The 15,360-nt window shown below is 50.0% G+C and overlaps 1 protein-coding gene across 1 annotated transcript in view; it reads left to right on the top strand.

Annotated features, from left to right (window-relative positions):
• The first annotated feature begins 281 nt into the window (after positions 1-281).
• LOC144100983 (uncharacterized) overlaps positions 282-15,360 on the top strand; it is a 53,446-nt gene continuing 38,367 nt past the window's right edge. The window contains exons 1-3 of the mRNA XM_077633945.1: positions 282-459; positions 2,253-2,350; positions 8,588-8,694. Coding sequence (XP_077490071.1) covers positions 8,643-8,694 — 52 coding nt within the window. The 5' untranslated portion in view covers positions 282-459; positions 2,253-2,350; positions 8,588-8,642. The remainder of the gene's footprint in view (positions 460-2,252; positions 2,351-8,587; positions 8,695-15,360) is intronic.

Genomic DNA, 15,360 nt, shown 5'->3' with positions numbered 1-15,360 from the left:
TGAGGTCTGGTAGCCTTCTACCCAATGGCCGGGTTGCTTTTCACAGACGCTTGAAAGCTGCGGGAATATCTGAGTAATCAATGAGAAAGGAACAGACGGACGCGAAATGGCCATTTTAAAATAGACAGCTTATAGAAAACGGCCCCAGGACAATTAGAGGCTTATCAGATCCTGTTTGTATTGTTCTTTTGCCGTCTGTGCCTCGTAGATCATCGTGATAGCTAGAGCATGACTACACGAACTAGACCTTATGTGGTGCGTTTTGACCTTGCAGGCGGCGCCTCTACTGGGACAACACAACTGACAAAGAGGCAGAGGGAGCGCTTGGAGGCCTTGGTCTCTAAGAAGGCTCCCTACAGCCTGGCTCCATGCCGCCACCCTCGTGAGTTTCCGGCTTTAGCGGATTTCCTGTGCTTCCGGAAACTTCACGAGGACTACTATCGGCGTGTCCGCCGCACGGTAAGGATTCAAAACTTGGGTGATGTGGCTACGAGAGGAATATCAGCGTAGCTCTGCATATATTTTGCCTACTCACTTGCTATGCTTTTTATTTTATGTAAAAAAATATTCACCTCTCAGTCAGCCAGAACCATGTAGTTCATGCGGGAAACCTTGAGAAACTATAGCTCTGTAGTGTCCGTTTAACACTGCGGTTCAAAGCGGCCGCTAATTTCGGTCGTTATCCCTTCATACATGCTTTGTCGTAACTGAGATGTCATCTATCGAAATGCGGACTATAATTTCTGGTTGACGAAATTATATTTCTTACTAGCGGCATCCGAAATCGTGATGTGTACCTGGCTCTTTTTTACGCAATCAGTAGTCCTAGCGCTAGCAGTGTGTGGCACGCTCATTTCATTAGAAAATAGTTTTTAATAGAACATATATAACAGCTGCATCTTGCCAGTACTCACGTACAGGGCAGAAACGTAGCGGCTAACGAAAAAGATTCACCTTAGACTGACAACACCCAAGCGAGATACACAAAGGAAAATTATAGGTTCAATCTTAAGGGACAAAAAGATAGCAAGAATGGGTCCGCGAATAAGCATGATTTTGTAGCAGCAGCACCAGGCTCACGCATCACATGCAGCCCCATCTTTAGACGACGACGACCCCGAGGGGCACCCCGGTTCAGCTCCCTCCTTGCGCCGGTGCCTGGAGCTTCTCTCCGGCTGGCTCACAACAGCGCATGGCTAACTAGCACTACTGCCAACAAATCTCCGCTGATTCCGTCAGTCCGCCTTCTGACTGGTTGTCGCAATAAGTTAACGACATCCGAGCCGAAATCAATAGGTATGGGCATGGCTGGTCATCTGATGTGAAGGCAAGGTAACCGATATTCCAAGAGAAGGAAAAGCGCAGCAGGGGGCACCACAAAGTTAGGTGAGAGGATGAGATTAGGGAGTTTGCGGAGATAAGGTGGCCGCTGCTGGCAAAGCAAAGGACAGGCCCAATTGGAGAGACATGGGAGAGGCCTTTGCCCTGCAGTGAGCCTAGTGAGGCTGATGATGATGATCATTAATGGAACAGTCTATATACGTTGTCCGCAGGCAGGTTTGGATAACGTGAAATATCTGGAAGGGTTGAAGAAGCGCGCCGCTAATGGGCGCGAGCGCGTGGAAAGAAAGGGAGTTGGGAAGCGGAATTTTTCATGTTACTCAAGCCATTAGGGCGAAGGGTGGTGTTACTTCTTTTGAAGCGAAAGCTTTACTATGCTGCGTCGGCGCTTTCGTGTCATGAAACCGTGTCCGCAGCCACTTGTGGGGAACTCGAGAAAAGAGAACGTTTAAAGAGTGGTTGTAATCGACGCAGGATGATGTGAGGATGCGGAACAAAAATTTGGTGACGAGCAGATGAATAGTTAATTCATTAGAAGCAAAAAATGTGCTCAATGTGGCCGGGGCTACAAGAAAGGTGATGCGAAATTTGAGCCGCCGGAATTATGGCATCACGTGACCAAAAGTGTGAGCGGAGCCAATGCGCGGCGCCAAATCTGAACATTTGGAACGAAGCGTGGTGGGAATTCGACGAATTGCACAAATTTTCTGTCACATAGGGGCAATAGAGGCTAAGAGTAGCAAATAGAGAGAAAAAAGAGAAAATACAGGCTCAATATAAAGGAAGACAAAATAAAGGAAGACATCCATTCAAGCAAGTTTCATTTGCTAAGCGTTTGAGAAAAAAATCGGAGGCGCGGCATTGCGTGTCCCAGGAGGACACGTGACGAGAACTTGGGTATTTTCATGCAGTTCGGCGCGGAGAGGCCCACAACAACCACTCGAGAACCGTCGGCGCATGCGACGCTGGGCTCCGCCAAGAGCCGTGCGAGTGCCAAGTCGACGGGTAGGTGAGTGAGCATTGTGTGACTTGTTTGCAAAACCTACATCGAACCCGCACAAACCTCTCTGCTGCAAGCGCAAGTACGATTGAAGACTGCGCCAGCCCCGAGCCAGGCGGCAGCATGGAAGCCGATATGTGTGAGCAGAGTTACGACAACTTTGGAGTGAGTAAATCGGGACGAGAGCTACGCCGTTACCTTCTCGGGAGGTTTCGTATCTCTTCCACCTGCGGCAGCGGTTAGGACAATACCGGTGCAAAATGGCGCGTGGGGAAAAATCCTGATCAATTTGCGCAGTTAGGCCAAACGCGAATTAGGTGCGCTAGCAGTTCAGTTTTCCCCACGGTTCCGGTGTTCAGAGCCAGTGTTCACGGATGGCAACCATTTGGATAGAGATAATGGGTTATTGCCAATATATGTGGAATCGGTCATCCTCTACATTCAAAGATCCTTTGGAGCCTTCCTACCACTCCTGGCGCAGGGGTGCAGCTGCCAAGCGATGCGCCACTTCCCTTCTCTGGCAGGGGCTGCTGTCGGTGGGACTTTAGTTTTGTAGCGAATGGTTGGCCTTCCCGAGCATCCTCTCATGATAAAATGAGCGGCCGCCTGATACGGTGGGCAGGTTGCTATATATATATATATATATATATATATATATATATATATATATATATATATATATATATATATATATATATATATATATATATATATTAAGGAAGCCAACAGTCACCGAAACCAAGGTGCATAAGAGGGAATATTTATAATTTGTTATTGTTTTTTTAATTTGTAGTGTAAATCAATTAGTTTAAAGAAAATTACTTATAAACCAGCAGAAAAAACAACCATGCCGCCGAAGGGATCTGAACCCACGACCTCCGAATATCGCTTCCGGTGAGGTCGTGGGTTTATATGGCTTATATGCCCCTGATTTTATATGCCTTCTCTGCCAATATATATATATATATATATATATATATATATATATATATATTGTGAAGCCGGGACAACAAAGATTAAGTAAAGATCGGAGGCGCGGGGAGAAGAGGAAGAGGAAGTGACATTAAAGGCTAGGCATTCGAGCGGACGACCGCGTCTCAGCTTTAGTCAATTACAATGGCGCAGGGTTCTCATCACGTCGTTGAGGACGCTAGCAGCAACTGTTTGATTGCGAAAGCCATTACCACTCCAACGAGTTGGAATGACTAGCGGCGGTATGAAGTTTCGACGATAAGTTTCGCTACTAACTCTTCGGACAGAAATTCACCATCGTAACGGATAATTCCGCAATCGCCTGGATATTCACGAAGCCGCTCCTCAAGCACAAGTTCGCTCGCTGGATAATTACTCTTCAAGAATACAAATGTGATATGCGGCATCGGGCCGGGGCTTTTGACCGAACTGCTGATGCCTTGTCGCGACGCCGCAGTGGTGACGGCTGCTCTAGAACTCGGTCCAGCGAAGGTTGCATCTTATTTAGGCAGAACGACATAAAAAAGGCCCAAAACGAGGACCGAGATTTGGCGAATATCATGGCAGCCCTTGGGGACAGCGCGAGCAACTCGAAGTTTGTCCTTCGGGATGCTACGTTGTACCGCTACACTGGCTCAAAAACCGCAAGGAAGAACAACATCTCCTCGTACTTCCTGCTTGGGTGCTCCACGCCATTCACGACTGCCCGACTGGAGGGCACATTGGCCAGCGATCCACGTTGCGAAAGGCCCCGGAACGCTTCTGATGGCCCAAGATGGGCAGCAGCATCCGCGCGTACGTTGCGAGCTGCGAAGTCTGCCAGCAGTACAAGAATCCTCCAGGATGCCAACCCTGGTTTCTCATACCCAATCCTTTGCCCAAGACTGCACTTGACACTATAGTGATTGACAACATTCCACCTCGGGAAACATCAGCAATGGGTAGCTCGTATATATTAATGGCTGTTGGATCGGAGGTTGGATCTGGGCCCTCTCAACTAGACCGGATCGAATGGCGTCACGGGCTTCCGTGAAAACTAATATCGGACCAGTCGACCACCTTTTGAAGTCGCGAAATCCGTGCTTACCTGCGCCGGGCGGGGGTTGAGCACCACATTGCATCGGCGTACCACTCTCAGGCGGATGGTTAATTTCCCCGAGTGGACGAATCGGACCATAAAATCGCGACTCACTCCATTCTGCATGAATAACGAAACAGGCGAGTCAGACTGAGACCAACACCTCCAGCGGCAGCCTACGCTGTCAACACTTCTGTGCACAGTTCGGCAGGAACAACGCCTTACAAAATTCTGTACTTTCAAGAGCCTCAACTTACAAGAACGTGCAACCTGGAAACACCTATCTATATCGGGACCCCTGTGCAACGATAGGCAGCTTGTCAGCGAATCAGGTGGGAAGCACGGTAAAGAGCGTCTCGTGCGCAACAGGCGCAAAAACGCAACTCCGACTGCCGACATCGACCAGCTCCTTGCTATGAAGTTGGAGACGAGGTCTGGGCGCGACGCGGCCTACAGTCAGCAGGGCGTAAACTGACCGCGAAATACGATGGGCCCTACGGCATCACTAAACGGTTAGGTGACAATATGTGGCGTGTGTGTACGGCAGCGTTTCAGGCAGATTAGGACAGGCGGAGAAGAAACAATTTCGCAGTGCACGTGTCGCGGTTCAAAAAAAAACGGTCGTTCGCTTGCAAGACTGAATAGGTCGTGTACGGAATAACTCATGGTTCCTCTTCCTACTACCACGACCGCCAGAGCTGAAGGAAAAGTGTTCGCATGATTGTAATCGACGGATTATGATTCTTACGTTTTGCGCCCAGGCGTGCCTAAAGGATCAGACTAGTTCCGGGTGAACCACGTTTATTAACCCATGCTTGTGGGTTGAGGCTCGGACAAAAAAGAGCACCGCTAGCAAGCCGCACTCTGCTTTTAACACTTGTGATGCGTGCGCACTTCGCAGAGTGCCCTTATCGGCATGAGCGTCAGTCGACGAAACACCACTTCCCCTTTTAATGAAGCACACAGACAATCAGAGTCCAGCTTCAAATCTAGCTGGTGGGCGACGATTTCGCATGGGGTAGCGTCTTGCCTCGGCGGATGCTGGTGTCGCCTGTTGCACAACCGGAGTTACCCTGGACGGTTGAGGACTGGAAGGAACTGGTGCGCCGGCAGTCTCAGGATAAACCAGGAACTCGCTGGTTGTAACTTCACCCGCTGTTCCATTCCTAGGGGGAACGTCATTTGCAGGCCTCTGTAGCATATGATCCTGGTGCCCATGCCAGGTGACGCCGGGGTGGTAGCACGTACTTGGAAAGAGACAGGTCCTGTTTGAGGAGCAATCAAAGCGGGCGCCCACTTTGGTTTTCTAGAATAATAGCGTGCTAACACTCTGTCGCCTACCAAGAAGTGACGTTCGCGACATGGACGAACTAGTGCCTGAGTGCGCCTTCTGTATGCTACTCTTTCCCCCACGGAATGGTTTACGGCATCTAGCCGACAGCGTAAGCGTTGTCCTAGGAGCAATGCCGCTGGTGACTCACCAGTCGTGTTATGTGGTGTGTTACGATACGACAGCAAAAATTTATGCAGCTTTACCTGCAGTGTTCCTCCTGTGCTCTCTTTGCGCAGCGCAATCTTAAAGGTCCAGATGAAACGCTCTGCCAACCCATTAGAGCTGGGGTGGTAAGGAGCCGTGAGGACGTGCCGCGCTCCCATTGCCTGCACGAAGTGCTTGAACTCCTGCGAAACAGAGGTCCATTATCGGAAACAATTGTTTCAGGGAAATCAAAACGTGCGAAGAGCTCGGTCAAACAACGAATCGTGCTTTCTGTAGTTGCCAATCTCATTTCCAAGACCTCTGGTCATTTAGAATATTCGTCGACCACCACTAAAAACATGGTATTCTGAAAAGGTCCCGCAAAGTCTTCGTGAACACGCTGCCACGGTGAAGTCGGCCATGACCACGGGTGAAGAGGTGCGTTGATTGGAACGTTACGTTGATCTTGACAACTGGCGCAGCTCTGACCTTGACATATGGAGGAAGTTCCAGATTTTGCTCCATTCCAGCCTAATTGCCTGAAGCCATTCCCGGCCCAGCAATGGCGGCCCCTCCCGGACAACGACGTATGGAGGAAGGCTGGCCGTGTTGCCACCGTGCTGCACCTTGACTTGTGGGACGCCTTTTGAGATCACCAGGGCTCCTGTATAGATGCGGGGCTTGACTCCTGTCGCGTTGAGCGTGGATGATGAAAAAAAATTGGCGGTATTGTTTTAAAGGCATGACTGACGGCAGCACCTATATAGCTCCATAGGGACTGTCACATCATTTACTGTCATCGGTACCATGATAGGCTCAATATTGAGAGCAAATGACGCCCTTTACGGCTACCACTTCCGAGTGGGATACCACCGATGAAGTTTTTGCAGTGTCCTTGATGGGGCGTTTCTCATGCGACGTGCCGGAAGCGCTACGGCGAACTCGTTGCAGGAGCCCTTTTTTGTTGCACTTATAGCATTACGTGGGGACACGCTTTGCCGGAATGTTCCGGCGACCCGCAGCGAAAACATGCATGCGACTGGACACTCGAAGTGGCTTGTACCTTATGCAGGGGGTTGGCTGCAGACACACCTGTACGGGCTTCCGCGGTGCTTTTTGTTGCCGCCTCCATAGCCACAGCGCGCTTCAGAAACGTAAGTTTGCTATCATCAGTGAACAGCACTCGCCGTATATCCTCTCTTAACAAGCCTCACACGAAGAGATACCAGAGGGACTCGTCTAACGCGCTTTCAAAATCACAGGTTCGTGCTAGCTTCCGTAGTTCGGCAACGTAATCAGAAATGGTCTCGTCTTCGACTTGCTGCCTCCTGTGGAACTTTGCTTTCTCGCCAATGACCGACGGTTTCGGAGACAGATGGTCCCCCAGGGACATCTTTAGTACCTCGAAGCTCTTGGCTGAAGGCAAATCCGGGGCAACCAACGATTTCAGAAGACTGTAGGTACTGTGGCCTATGATGCTCAGGAATGCATGTACTCTGTCACCTTCGGGAACACGGTTGACGATTAGAAACTACGTCATCCGTTCTTCGTACGACGCCCAGTCATTCTTGGAAACGTGGAATGGTTCTATTTGGCCAATTTGAGCAGCAACCTCCTTCGAACCGGCACTGGCTTCTTCGTTCATGATATCAGTCAGCAAAGAAAAGAAAAAAAAACAGCACTCTTAAACCTGGGGATCTTTAACGTGCACTGACATCGCAAGGCGCCCGTGTGCTGTGCGATGTCAGTGCACGTTAAAGATCCCCAGGTGGTCGAAATTATGCCGGAGCCCTCAACTACGGCACCTATTTCTCTTTCTTCTTTCACTCCCTCCTTCATCCCTTCCCTTACGGCGCGGTTCAGGTGTCCAACGATATATGAGACAGATACTGCGCCATTTCCTTTCCCCCAAAACCAAATATTATTATTATTATTATTAAATCGTCGATACTGAACAGAGGCTGAATGCCGAGAACACTTCTCTTCCTTGACGCTGCGCAACTCTTCAAAATCCCATCTTCGTCGCCACGTGTTATGTTTTGCGCCCAGGCGAGCCGAAAGGATCAGGCAAGTTCCGGGTGAACGACGTTTATTAATCAATGCCTGTGGGTTGAGGCTCGGGAAAGAAAGAGAGCCGCTAGCAAGCGGCACTCTGCTTTTTATACTTAATCACGCATGCGCACTTCGCAGAGTGCTCTTATCGATATGAGCGCCAGACGACACAACAATGATGTGAGGGTTCGGGAAAAAAATTTGGTGACGAGCAGTGAATAGTTAATTTATTAGAAGCATAAAATGTGCTAAAAGTGGCCGGGGCCACAAGAAAGGCAACGCCAAATTTGAACCGTCGTAATTATGGTACCACGTGACCGAAAGTGTGGGCGGAGCCAATGCGCTGCGCCAAGTTTGAAAACTTGGAACGAAGCGTTGTGGGAATTTCTACGAACTGCAGAAATTCTCAGGCAAAATTTGGAACGAAGCGTGGTGGGAATTGAGACGAATTGCAGAAGTTCTCAGGCAAATAGGGGCAATATAGGCTAAAAGGAGCAAATGAAGGGAAAGAAAAACAAACACAGGCGCCCAATTATAATATTGAAAATGAAGGAAGACATCCATTCAAGCAAATTTCATTTGCGAAGCGTTTGAAAAAAAAAATCGGAGGCGTGGCATTGCGTGGCTCAGGAGGATACGTGACGAGCAGTCGGGTATTTTCATGCAGTTCTCGGCGGGGAAGCCCACAACAAGCCAGAGTGCCACTCGAGAGCCGTCTACACATGCGACGCTGGGCTCCGCTAAGAGCGGTGCGAGTGCCAAGTCGACGGGAAGGTGAGTCAGCATTGTGTGACTTGTTCGCAAAACCCTACATCGAACCCGCACAAACCTCACTGCTGCAAGCGCACGTACGAATGAAGACTGGGCGAGATCTGAGCCAGGCGGCAGCCGATATGTGTGAGCAGAGTTACGTAAACTTTGGAGAGCGAGTAAATCCGGATGTGAGCTACGCCGTTACCTTCTCGACAGATTTCGTATCTCTTCCACCTGTGACAGCGGTTTGGAATATACCGGTGCAAAATGGCGAATACCATGATCGGTTTGTGCAGTTAGGCCAAATGCGAATTATGTGCGCTAGCAGATCTGTTTCCCCCTCGGTTCTGGTGTTCAGACCAAATGTTCACAGTTGGCTGCTGTTCAGATAGCGATAATGGGTTAATGCCAATATATGCGGAATCGGTTATCCTCTACATTTATAGATCCTTTGGAGCCTTCCTACCACTCCTGGCGCAGGGGTGCAGCGGCCAAGCGATGCGCCACGTGCCTTCTCTGGCAGGGGCTGCCGTCTGTGGGACTGTAGTTGGGTAGCGAATGGTTGGCCTTCCCGAGCAGCCTCTCATGATTAAATGAGCTGGCACCTGATGAGGTGGGCAGGTTGCTATATATATAAATATATATATATTGATGCCAGGACAACAAAGATTAAGTAAAGATCAGAGGCGCGGGAAGAAGCGGAGAAGGAAGTGACATTAAAGGCTAGGCATTCGGGCAGGCGACCGCGTCTCAGCTTCGGTCCTTTACAATGACGCAGGGTGCTCAGCACATCGTCGTGTACGCTAGACGCAAACTGTTGATGCCGAAAGCCATTACCACTCCAACGAGCCGGAATGTCTGGTTGTGGTCTGGAGTGTCGACGACAAATTTCGCTACTACATCTTCGGACTGAAATTCACCATCGTAACTGATAATTCCTAAATCCCCTGGATATTCACGAAGCGGCACCTCGAGCACAAGATCGCTCGCTGGAAAATTACTCGTCAAGAATACACATATGGTGTGCGGCATCGGGCCGGAGCTCTTGACCGAATTGCAGATGCCTTGTTGCGACACCGCAGTGTTGACGGCTGCTCTCGAACTCGGTCAAGCGAAAGCGGGCTCTTATTTAGATAGCACGCCAAAAAAATCACAAAACAAAGACCGAGATTTGGCAGCTATCATGGCTCTCCTTGGGGACACCAGGAGCAACTCCATGTTTGTCCTGCGGGATGCTACGTTGTACGCCACACTGGCTCAAAAACCGGGAGGAAGAACCGCATCTCCTCGTACTTCCTGCTGCGCGTGCTTCACGCCATTCACGACTGCCCCACTGCAGGGCACATTGGCCAGCGAGCCACGTTGCGAACGCCGCAGGAACGCTTCTGGTGGCCCAAGATGGGCAACAGCATCCGTGCGTACGTTGCGAGCTGCGAAGTCTGTCAGCAGTACAAGCGTCTTCTAGGATGCCAACCCGGGTTTCTCACGCCCATCCCTTTGCCTTAGACTGCATTTGACACTATAGTGATTGACAACTTTGCACCTCCTGAAGCATCAGCAGTGGGCAGCTCGTATATATTAGTGGCTGTAGAATATTTGTCAAAATTTGCGGCGGTTGCCTCTAGGCCCACTCTCACTGCACGCTACGTCGTTTAATTTTTACTAGACCGGTTCGAATGGCGTCACGGGCGTCCGCGAAAACTAAGGAGCTCCTACCTTCCAGCGTGCAAAAAGTGACGAGAGCAGAGGGAAAGGCGCCAAGACGCTAAAGTTCAAATTTAAACTACAGATAACTCAGCTTCTACAAAGCTCAAATTAAAAATCCGAGCTGGACACTATACGCGAAGTGGCGTGATTCAATATTCCAGGCATGCCGCAACTTTATTTGAGCCCTCTTCACAGCCCCTTTAAAGAACTCCGGGTGGTCGAAATTTTCGGAGCCCTTGACTACAGCGTCTCATAGCCTGAGTCCCTTGAAGACGTTAAACTCCATAAACCATATATTTATATGGTTTATGGCATCCCGGTCGCCACCTGCTCGGACCATCCACTACGATGGCAACCGTCGACCAGAATCCCTCTGGCACTCCTGCTGGATCTTCTGCTGCCTCAGCAGGTGCACTTCCTCGTGGTTGTAATCGCTCAGCCGGCATAAATAACTCCACTGCTCCCGCTGCACCACAATCCCCTAGACACCTCATGCAGGCCATTACCGCCCTTTCGGGCGAGCCTCCTACCTTTTCGGGTCTTCGTAGCGACGACGAGGGCTTGGTCGAGCAGTACCAGTATGTGAATGTCTATAATCAATAATACGCTGCTTTGAAGCTTCTCAACGTCTCCTTCTACCTGACTGCCATAGACAAGGCTTGATTTGTGAACCAGAGAGATGCCATCATGAACTGGACCCACTTCTCCCAGATTCGACTAATTTATTGAACCGTTCACGCAAGCGCGGACATCTACAAAATAATGTTGGATATGCGTGTCCAGCTACCGGGAAAATCTTACTTCCTACATTGAAATTGTACTCGTCCTGTGTCGACGTGTCAACAACGCCATGACCGAGAATCCTACTGCAGTGCAACTTATTCGCACTGCTTTCCATCGTCTAGACGGCCTCCAAACGTTCCGCTTGCAAGACATAAGACCCCCGCCATGCTACCGAAGTGGACTTACTCTCCCTTATTCCCTTCATTATCCTAGAGAAACAACACGACTCAACCTTGCCATCTCATTTTCACCCACCTCTGTTCTCGCCTTTGCGCGATCTCAGCAACGACCAGCTCGCTTCCGTCACCTCCGTCCTCGACTGTGCGCGGTCTCAGCAACGACCAGCTGGCTTCCGTCACCTCCGTCCTCGCCTTTGCGCGATCTCAGCAACGAGCAGCTCGCTTCCGTCACTCACCTCACGGTTCCGGAACCATCTGTACCACGTTGTGTGCCTACATATACCCAGGTTGCTGCGACTGCTGCTGCTTCTTACTCTCCTTCTCATCCGTAGCTAGTGCAGCAGAGCCAATTGCCTCTTTATCCCCGAGGCCCGCCATGTGTCCTTCTGTTTGGCGCCCGCCCCCTTATTGTTCGTTGTGTTACTACTGTGGAATCCGTTGCCATGTTGCCCGTGTTTGTTGTCAGCGTCAGCGTGACGAGCATGAATGATATGGTGAGCTCCGACACGATGCCACGTACTCTCCGTCTGCTTACCGTCCGACGTCCGCCACCAATTATCCGCGTAGCTTCCCGTATGACGACTTCTGCCACGACGACACGTACTCGGAGTATGTCCGCCGTTTCCCGCCAATGCAACTCCTCGCTCCTCCTCTCTGTCGACCTCTCCTGACCACTCGCCGAACGTCCGGTCGTCGCGTCGCTGCTCCCCGTCACTCATCCGCCTCTCCTCATCGACTCTTCGTCCGCCCCCTGAGACCGCTGACCACACAGACAACTAAATTGTGTAGTTTCTGAAGGCTAAACTGCACTGCTCTTCGACCCCTCAATTCCTCCTCCGCCGCTATCGAACATGTTGCCGTTGATATTGAAGGCACTATGGTAGAAACTTTGATACAGGCGGCGCTATTTCCGTCACTAGTTCTGCTCTGTGTTTTCATCTTCGAATGGTGCGTGCTTTTTACTGCTGCCCTTCTCTCCGTACTGCTATTGAGGAATCAATGCTTTCTTCCGGACCACATTCTGCACCACGTCGAGTTCGCTGTGCTTCTCTCCTGTGCTCACATCCTCAACCTCGTCTGTGATTTCCGGCACTCTATGCAGGCTGTAATCACATGTTAGCCTCCTACTCTGCAAGTTTCTGAATCAACCCTTTTCGAAGCTCCTGCCCTGCCTTCTCATCACTTTGCCACCACCACTAAACATGTAGTCTATCCATGCTAGGAAGACGTCCTCTCAGTTGCATCTGCTCTCGTCAACGCTGGGGACGTATTCGTCACACCAAGCTCCCGCCTTCTCTCAAAGGGTATTTTTCTCGTTGCGTCCCTGCTACGCTTCACCAATGGGTCTTCTCTTCTCACTGCCTTCAGCACTACGTCGAAGCCCATTTTTCAGCACGAAGGCACGGTAATCAATTTCTAGGCTACCGCTCATCCTACTATCGTTATTTCTTCTTCATCAGCAAGCTTCGCTATTGCGAACTGTGCTTCCCCTCCTGCACCTATTTTAGTTGATATAAACGCTAATCTCACGCCGACTGAAAATGAAGGATTGCTTGCTGTCTTGAACAACCATGGCGCTTGCATCGATACTCAGTCAACTGGTTCGGACCAAACGTCCGCAGATACGCATCGCATCCACAGCGACAGTTCGAGCATTGTTCGCCGTCGATCATATCGTGTGTCTTACAGTCAGCGCAAAATTATTGTAGGAAATGTAGCCGACATGCTGAAACTCCACATCATATGCCCTTCTTCCAGTTCTTGTTCTTCATCTATTCTGTTGGTTCAAAAGAAGGATGGGTGTACTAGTACGCTATTGTGTCGACTATCGCACCCTGAATGACATCACTGGAAAGGATATTTATCCACTGTCATGTACTGACGACGCCCTCGACTGTCTGCTACGTGCTCATTTTTTCTCTGGTCTCGACCTACGATCCCAATACTGGCAAATACAGATGCATGAGGGCAAAAAATAAAAGACAACTTTCGGTACACGCCATGGCTTATGAGTTCATCGTTATGCCATTCGTCCTGTGCAATGCTCAGGCCACGTTCGAACGCATGATTGACACTATTTTCCGCGGAATGAAACTGAAAGCTTGTCTCTGCTATATGGACGACATAGTCATTTTCTCCTCGACTTTTTCCGAGCACATTTCTCGCCTCAATAAAGCTTTTAGCGAACTTTCCGAGGCCGGCCTTCAGTTAAATACGAAACAATCTTGCTTTCTTTTCACTTCAATCAAAGTCCTCGGCCACGTCGTTAGGCAGAAGGGGCCTGTCCCTGAAGAAGTGGCTGCCGTTCTACACTTTCAATGCCCAACATGCGCCAAAGACTTCCGAGTTTTCTAGGACTAGCATTATGCTTCCGTCCCATCATCCGCAGTTTCTCCCTGATCGCGGCCCATTTGCGTTAACTTCTTAACGCCAGCATGTCTTTCGTTTGGTCTGAAAATTACGAGGCCGACTCTACAACCTTAAACAGGCTCTCACAAATGATCCGATACTGGCCCATTTCGAAACACCCCAAAAATTCAGACATGGACGCTATTAGGCACGAAATTGGCGCCATATTTTTGCAGTGCCTGCACTCGTCGCTCGAGCAACTGATTGTCTACGAAAGTCGTATCTTGACTGCCGCAGAAGAAAACTTCACGATCACTGGGCAAGAGTGTCCCGTTGTTGTGTTGGCACTCAAAAATTTCGCCCCTATTTGTTCGCCAACCAGTTTGTGGTCGTCACTGACCATCATGCGGTGTGCTGGTTGCCGTCACAGAATAACTTGTCCAGGGCATCGTACGCTGGATTTTATGCCAGCATGAGTTTGACTTTACCGTCACCTACAAATCGAGAAAACAACACAAGGACGCCGATGCGCTCTCTCGCTGCCCCGTCGCCTCGCCGACAGCACGCTGAGCGACTCCCGTTTCTTCATACCTCCAGTCTAGTCATTCAATGACTATATCAACCTTGACAGCCACCGTCAATGATTTGATGCCCGTTCCCAGTTTCGGCGATCTCGCCTCAGCACAGCAGGCCGACCCTCACTGTCGCACTCTCATGAATCGTCTTAGTGGTGCTACACAGACTCCCAATGCCAGTCTACGTAGCCAACTTCACTGTTTCAATCTCGTCGACGACATCCATCTTTGCCGCATTTATATCCCCATCGTTCACTCCTGGGCACCTCTCATACCCCTTTCTCTTCGCCATGAAGTTTTGCAGGCGTTTCACAACAACCCTACGACCAGTCACTTAGGCTTCTAGAAAACTTATGACCGCACCAAGCATCGTTTCGTTTGGCGTGGCATCTCAACCTCTGTTGCAAATTATATTGCATCTTGCATTCCGTGTCAACGCCGCAGACGGCCCACCTCTCCTCTTGCGGGCTTTCTACAGCCCCTTCCAAGTCCTTTCTCATCTTCGACATTGTTGGAATTGACCTCTGCGGTTACTACTATTAGCTCCCTCGTGCAGCTGTTGGCTCTTCTCCGCCATCGACCACTACACCAGAAACGCTGAAACGTCCCGCATTCTTTCCGGCTCTGCTTTTGAAATTGCCCAATTCTTCCTGAATGCTACGCTTCAGTCCAATGGATCCCTTGTGTCCTTATCAGAGACCGCGGCAAGTCATTCCTCTTCAACGTCCTCACCGAAGTTCTTCATGCTTCTAGAGCTCTACTTCGAGCCTTCGGACCCGCTGTATCTTAGTAGGGAAGGATAGCATCCGCGTAACTAGCTACATTCCAAGGGAAATGGGAGAACAAATTGTGTTTTAACTCCGCAAGGAGGCCTAAAGCGCATTGCCCAGACATGCCATCATCTCCCATATGCTCCCACTTTAACGTAAGCTATACGGTTCCACATGATGGGCGCCACCCCGGGACGAGAAAGCGAATCGAAAGGCCCAATCGGCTACCACTACAAAGAGAGCGACCTAACTGGGACTGAAATAAAGGAGCCGTTGCCTGAACATAGCATAGCGAATGACGTCAGCAATACAATGATCTTTTAT

Source organism: Amblyomma americanum, chromosome 1 (assembly GCF_052857255.1).
Source record: "Amblyomma americanum isolate KBUSLIRL-KWMA chromosome 1, ASM5285725v1, whole genome shotgun sequence".
NCBI classification, from domain to species: Eukaryota; Metazoa; Arthropoda; class Arachnida; order Ixodida; family Ixodidae; genus Amblyomma; species Amblyomma americanum.
This window is presented reverse-complemented; position numbering and strand designations above follow the sequence as displayed.